Source organism: Tripterygium wilfordii, chromosome 16 (genome assembly GCF_013401445.1).
Source record: "Tripterygium wilfordii isolate XIE 37 chromosome 16, ASM1340144v1, whole genome shotgun sequence".
Lineage (NCBI taxonomy): Eukaryota > Viridiplantae > Streptophyta > Magnoliopsida > Celastrales > Celastraceae > Tripterygium > Tripterygium wilfordii.
Window position 1 is genome coordinate 5,292,293 of NC_052247.1, and position 7,238 is coordinate 5,299,530.

The 7,238-nt window shown below is 35.3% G+C and overlaps 2 protein-coding genes across 2 annotated transcripts; both read right to left on the reverse strand.

Moving 5' to 3' along the window:
• Positions 1 to 489: 489 nt before the first annotated feature.
• Positions 490 to 2,477, reverse strand: LOC119981387. Its single transcript, XM_038824478.1, has 6 exons — positions 2,295 to 2,477; positions 2,112 to 2,204; positions 1,935 to 2,036; positions 1,532 to 1,852; positions 1,334 to 1,421; positions 490 to 713 (listed from the first exon to the last, which is right to left on the reverse strand). Exons 1-6 carry the CDS (start codon positions 2,460 to 2,462, stop codon positions 706 to 708), a joined length of 780 nt encoding a protein of 259 aa, XP_038680406.1. The 5' UTR covers positions 2,463 to 2,477; the 3' UTR covers positions 490 to 705.
• Positions 2,478 to 4,617: 2,140 nt separating this feature from the next.
• LOC119980710 lies at positions 4,618 to 6,761 on the reverse strand. The gene is made up of 2 exons (XM_038823505.1): positions 4,710 to 6,761; positions 4,618 to 4,656 (listed from the first exon to the last, which is right to left on the reverse strand). Exons 1-2 carry the CDS (start codon positions 6,759 to 6,761, stop codon positions 4,618 to 4,620), a joined length of 2,091 nt encoding a protein of 696 aa, XP_038679433.1.
• Positions 6,762 to 7,238: the final 477 nt, after the last annotated feature.

Sequence of the window (7,238 nt, forward strand, 5' to 3'; positions counted from 1 at the left end):
TTGTTGAAATACTTGGCTATGAATTGGTTATTGAGTTGTGTGGATGAAATTGTAGTCACTACAATAAAAATAATCAATACCAGCGCTTAAAACCGCTGGCATAAGTTCAAAAAAGCGCAGGCGTATCTTTTTCCAGCGTTTTAAAACGCTGGTATTGTCTGCGTCGCTAGGTCTATACCTGCGTTTTTTACGAGCGTTGGTACAAGTATTTTGAGCGCCGTAATATCTAGGTAAAACACTAGCGTTTTTTAGCCGTCGCTGTTGACTTATTAAACATAGCTGTAGACATATGTCTGGTGACATCAAAAAACGTGGCAATAGGTTAAAAATCGCTGGAATTTGTTATAGTTTTTTGTGACCCATAACTGCTGAAATTTTGTAAAACCGCTATTATAACTTGTTTATTTTATTCAACTAATTAATTTAGTTTAAGAAATTAAGCATATCGAAACACAAAACATTATTATCAGTTAATGAAACATAGATATATAACTTGAAGAAACTTCCATTGCTATTGAGCATATAATATATATATATATTATCACGTACATATATTGTTCAAAGTATAAGAAAACATATTAATTGGAATAAAACATCAGTCGTTTTAGTAGATCCAGCTTCAAAGTCCAAAATTGATCTTCAGAAGTCCTTCTCAAAGTTGTTATGCATGCACGGTCCAAAATAGCTAGATCTTCAAATGCCCTATCAGTTTCCTGAAATATTAATTGGAATTAGACATCAACTCAAGTGAAAAAATGCAACCAAGCATTCAATATTGAAATCAGGATTTAGCACAAAAAACACTTCAGATTAATTTGGGAATATTAGGCTAGAGCTCTGAGTTCTTCCTAATCCCAGCAGGACACAAAGCCTCATGCTCTAAGCCATTTTTCCAATCCTCTTTGCAGCAACATGAGGATAATTGTCAGCCTTAGAGGCCTCAATCAGAGATATTTTCCAAAACTAAGCAAGAGTCCGATGCTTAATAATCAGATAAAATCCATGGCTATCAAAGTATGACCATGCTACCCACCCAAACTACTTTCCAATTCAGATAAAATCCATGGATATAAGACTTGAATCACAAACATATATTTCAGAGACAAATGCCCATAATAGAATAACTAAGTATTGAATTATAATCTAAATTGATGACAACCTAGCTAGCTAACTGCTTTGATCTAGCTATCTCTGTTCAATATTCCTTCCTTCCGCTAATATTTATAGAATCATAACCAAATATCAACTAGTAATCAACAACGACCATTAATTATCAATGTCACAACTAGATCAGTTGAAGAAAGTATGTAAGTTGATCGAAATTGTGACTTACGTCGTGCAACTTGATTGACAGGATCATGACTAGAGCTTGAAGAACGAAGATGGGTCTCTGGAGTTACCACATGCTCACTTGATTCACCCTATGAAAACATATATGAAACAAATGCAAAGTTAATCCAAAATTTACATTAACTTATATACAGGTCTAGCAACATGCATGGATTTATTATCAAAGAAAAAAATATCATACATGTCTAGCAGCATAAGATTGAAATGCTTCCATGAATCTGGTGAACTTATCCTCCAATGATGCTAGTCGATCCGTAAGTTCCATCACTTGAGCAGATTGTCTGCTACTCGTTGATGATGAAATGATAGAAACACCTTTTAATGAACGAGGGACATAACAATTTTTTTGAGATGGAGTAGGGCCATGACCCAGACCCCTAACACGACCATTTCTTTCATCTCCAAAGACTTCAGAATAAACATCATCCTTGCTCCAACCTATGTCATCTTCATTTGAGATCCCAACATTTGGATCTTGAGTGATTTTCTCTTCAATCTTTTGCTACAATTAGAAATAAGAATTATTTTATCCAAGCAAACACCATTAAAAGCAATAATTTATCCAAAAACTTTATTATACTTACTATCTTTTCACGAGTGTCTTCAGTGAGAATACTGCCATCCTTACGTGTGTGTGTCTTGATAAATAATTTGGCACGTGAAGGAGCCACACCATCTATTTTAGTCTGTCAATATAGAAGAAATAGTATAATATAGCAATATTAGGGCAATAGCAAACAAATTCAACTTTTATTTATTACCATCTCAGCAGCAACTCGCGCAAAGCTCTTTGTACCAGCAGTATGGAGCAAAGTTTGTTTTGAACGAATCTTTTTATTTTGCTCACTCTTCCTCTGTACATGCATTTGATTAGAACAAAATAGAACAAGTCCATAACAGAATGTACAGCATAAAATAAAATGACATGATATGATTTCTACTACCTGTGATTCCTCCGAGCACCACTTCTCAACACAACTAACCCATTGATCGCTATTAACCCTGTCTGGAACTAACTCTTTGATTTCCTCCTCTGTATAGCTCTCCAAATTACAGTATTTTGAACGTAGTTCAGACTTATAATTCCTCAGTAATTCACTAAAAGTTTTCATTGCCACATGCTTTATAAGTGGCTCTCTATCTTCTGGAATTTCAAACTTTGCCTATTTAAGAATATATTAATGATGTTATAACATTTAAATAGTGACATATGGAGAAAACAATAAATGACATATAGAGAAAACCTTCACTGTATCCTATAATCCATCCTTAAGCCTTTGTGGCATCTTTTTCCAGCTGCTGTGATTAATTGGTGCCAACTGGGACTTCCGGATAGCAGACCCCATGAACCTTGTGAGTTTACCACCTGCGATGCCTACAGGTTGACCATACGAATTGAACTCAACAGCTATCTTTTTACCTTCTGGAAGATCCCAAATATCTTTCAATAAAGTTGGTCCACGAAAGCTTCGTTTGTTCTCTGATAAGAAACCTATATAGGAACAAACATTGATTAATTGTAAGAATGTTAAAAACACTATATGTTTATATAAAACCTGTGGTTTGGTTATGATTTTCTTCATCTTCCCCATTATGCGAATCATGCGATGTCACTTCAGCATTGTTCTGCTGAACAGTAGCTCTTCGTTTCATTGTCTGTAATATAAACAAACAATAAAACTTCGCAATGGTATAATATAGAAAATATGTGTTAAAATAATAGCATAAAATTCTAGCTATACATGACCAATTTCTTGAACAAAATGGGTCGTAAATTAAACACTTTAAGGTTCATTTTCAGCTACAATTTCTACATATACACCTTCCCCATCTTGTCTAACAAACTGAAGATCAGTTTCAGCACCAAAAAATGTGTCTTGCACGATGGGAACATTATACAAATTCTCATTTTCAACACCCAAATCTCCAAGAGAAGAAGACTCTCCTAAATCAAACAAGTCCCTAGGCCTTGTCCTCACTGCAACGTGCCATCCTTTGTTAGTGGAATCTTCAACATAAAAAGCTTGTTGTACTTGTGAAGCTAGGACAAATGGGTCGTCAGTCACCTTTGCACCACTGTGAATGATACGACTGAGGTTTACCAACGTAAACCCAAGTTCATCTATCTTGCAACCTCTTTCATCATGAACATTTACCCAATCACACTTGAATAATACAACTTTACCAATATCAAAATATGACAACTCAATAATGTCTGTCAACACTCCATAGTATGGCAGCTCTCCTTCCACATGAACAAAAATTCCACTGTTTTGTGTTTTTCGATTCCTCTTTCGATCTCTAGTGTGGAACCTCATGCCATTTATCACGTAGCCTGAAAATCGTTTTGCAAAATGATTTGGTCCACGAGAAAGCCATTTGACTTTTTCACTAATTTCTATAGTCTTACGATCCTCTAATCGAGCGACCTACCAAAATTAAGTGTCAGTTACTTTCTAAAAACAATCATTCATGGAAATCATCATATAATATATTAACAATAAGACGTTGGGCCTTACATGATCCCTGAACCACTTAATAAATTCCTTAGAATGTGTTTTAAGGATTTCATTTTCGGAAGGACGACGAGGGCGACTTTGTCGTCTTATGATCTCCTTGTGTCGTCTACATATAATAGAAGTGTGAGATGTCATCACATTAGTGCTAAAAAAAAAGAAAGAAATATATCTTAACACTTACATAAGGTATGGAGTAGCATCTTCACAATTGAAAAGCACATAACGATGTGCTTGTGCCCATGTCATCTCATCCAGCTGAAAACTTTCAACCTTTCCCAATGGGCGTCCCAATATGGGAAACAAATTGTGCTCCATTTGATTCTGGTTTGACTCACCATCATTATTTCTTATGGGTCGATTGAATCTTGTCTCAATGTCGTCAAGATATCGTGAACATAAGGTCAAACATTCGTTCGCAACATACGCTTCTGCAATTGAACCTTCAGGGCATGCTTTATTACCAACATACGACTTTAGTGTATGAAGATATCTACAGTAGTTTTAGAAAATAAAACCCATTAGTGTAATGTTCTAATCATAATGAATACAAATTCAATGGCGTAACAACCAAAAGGAAAGTATGTATTCAAACCTTTCAATAGGATACATCCATCTAAAATGAACAGGTCCACATCTCTTTGCTTCATCAACTAGATGTATGGTTAGATGAACCATTATAGTGAAGAAAGATGGTGGAAAAATCCTTTCTAATTCACAAAGTGTGTATGCAATATCGCGTTGCGTCTTCTCAAGCTCCACAATATTCAACACCTTTGAGCATATTGTCCTATAATAGTTGCACATTTTGATCAAAGTCAATGACACATTCTTTGAGAGTACACCTCGCAATGCTATAGCAAGAAGTTCTTGCATAAGTATATGACCATCATGACTCTTCAATCCCATTAGCTTATGTTGCTTAAGATCCACACAACGTGAAATATTAGATACATATCCATCCGGAACTTTCACATTCTTCAACACAGTACAAAATGCTTCCTTCTCTTTTTTTGACATAGAATAGCAAGCTGGTGGCAAGAACATTCTGCCAGATTCTTGATTTTGTGGATGAAGCTCCAATCTTATCCCCATTTGTTTAAGATCCATGCGAGCCTTCAAATGATCCTTAGACTTCCCATCAATGTTCAGTAATGTCCCAATAATGTTGTCACATACATTTTTCTCGATGTGCATTACATCTAGATTATGACGCACCATAATATCCTTCCAATAAGGTAATGAGAAGAAGATACTATGTTTCTTCCATTGATTCCTATTACTTGTTTCTGCCTTTCTCCTCTTCTTCCCTGAAATGACATTCACATCTCCAATTTGGTTTATTATATCATTACCACTCAACAATGGAGAGGAGGACCTAAACTCACAATTTCCATCAAATGTTGTGGTATCATATCGAAATTTATGACTGTTATCTAACCATCGACGATGTCCTAAATAGCACCATTTCTGACTATGATTCAACCACTTTGATGAAGTCTCATAATTGCAAGTTGGACAAGCAAACTCCCCTTTAGTACTCCAACCAGACAAGTTTGCATAAGCAGGAAAATCATTAATGGTCCATAAGAGCGAAGCACGTAACATAAAAGTTTCTTTAGAGTAGCTATCATATGTTTCCACTCCATCCTCCCACAATTCTTTTAATTCATCAATCAAAGGTTGCAAATACACGTCGATCTTATTCCCTGGTTGATCTTTTCCAGGAATAAGCAAGGATAAAAAGAAAGAAGTTTGTTTCATGCACATCCAAGGAGGTAAGTTATACGGCATAAGAATCACGGGCCACATACTATAGCTTACACTCATATTTCCGAAAGGATTAAAACCATCAGCGGCTAACCCAAGTCTAATATTGCGTGGATCAACTGCAAAGTCAGGATATTTTTTATCAAATTCAGTCCACACTTCAGAATCTGCTGGATGACGCAGAATACCATCATTCTTACGCTCATCCTTGTGCCATCTCATTGATTGAGCCGTCTTTGAAGACATATACAATTTTTGAAGCCTTTCCTTTAAAGGAAACCAACGTAAAATTTTCGCAGCTATTTTTCTCTTATGTTTTGCATGCCTAGATGTTGATGCACCTTGTCCCAAAGAATCTGACTCATTTGTTTTCCATCTGGAAGTGCCACATATAGTACAAAAATCTTTGTCTAAGTCTGCCTTCCAAAACAACATACAATGGTTACGACAAGCATCAATCTTCTCATAGCGAACTCCTAATTTTTTGACAACCTGTAACATCTCATAAGCGTTACGAGGAATACTTGAACCCTTAGGCAGTAAGTCTTGAAGGAACTCAAGCATCATGGTCACTGCCTTATTAGTCATTCCACAAAGAGTCTTTATATGATAGAAATAAAGGATAAATGACAATTTACTATACTTTTCGCAGCCAGGATAAACTTCCTTATATGCATCACTCATCAGATTATGAAACTTTTCATTCAATGAATTCCTACTTGTATTGCCCCTTTCCCTTCCCTGGTTTTGATACTCACTGTCATCAATGATATTGTCATTTTGATTATGCATACCAAGTGTTTCATGAACAAAATTTCCAATGCCATCATGATCCGTAACAAGAGCAGGTATATCAACAACATTAGATGGGGTTGGACATGCTGCCATAACATCACCATGGCAATCCCAGTGTGTATAGCGAGGATTGAAACCATTACATATTAAATGGTCTTCAATGGCTTGACGATCAACCCAAAATGCATTCATGCAATTAACACAAGGACATAAAACCCTTCCAGCACTATCACTTGAATTTTGGAATGCAAATTCAATAAATTTGTTTATTCCATTCAAATATTCAACACTAAGCCTGTGTTTATTAATCCAACTCTTGTCCATAGACATATCCCAATTGATATATATCTCTGAAAATAAAACGTACAACATAAAAAAAAAATTAGAAGCAGCTAAGCAAGCCACAAAAATCATATCAAAGTTCAAGCATGAAGAGAAAATTGGCCAACTGTGACTTAAGGAGCATTGATATAGTTTCAGCCATTAAAAAATTAAAAAGGTTAAGCTAGTACATCAATGATAAGAAGTTTAGCTGGACAGTGACTAATTAAAATATTTTAAGCAAAAAAACTAAGAAGATTATACAAAATTATGACTTTTGACACTGCATTCAAAGTAAACTCATTCACAAAAAGTCAAGTAATGAATCACATCAATAAGGACAGTGTTTGCAGTAAGTTTCCATTCTCTCCATTGATTATTAGTTCTTAATTTGTTATATATGTAAAATTAATATCTACCTGCATCCTAATCTTTGACTTGTTAAGTCCAAAAACCATGTGAGACTCCTTTACATCAATTTCTTTA

Excerpts from the sequence above, each read along its gene's own strand:
- LOC119980710 (XM_038823505.1), bottom strand. The coding sequence starts at position 6,761 with ATGTCTATGGACAAGAGTTGGATTAATAAACACAGGCTTAGTGTTGAA. Across the intron at positions 4,657-4,709 it reads TTGCTATAGCATTGCGAGGT|GACAATATGCTCAAAGGTGT; the intron begins GTACTCTCAAAG and ends CAACTATTATAG.
- LOC119981387 (XM_038824478.1), bottom strand. The coding sequence starts at position 2,462 with ATGAAAACTTTTAGTGAATTACTGAGGAATTATAAGTCTGAACTACGT. Across the intron at positions 2,037-2,111 it reads CGCGAGTTGCTGCTGAGATG|ACTAAAATAGATGGTGTGGC; the intron begins GTAATAAATAAA and ends CTATATTGACAG. Across the intron at positions 1,853-1,934 it reads AAGACACTCGTGAAAAGATA|CAAAAGATTGAAGAGAAAAT; the intron begins GTAAGTATAATA and ends TTCTAATTGTAG.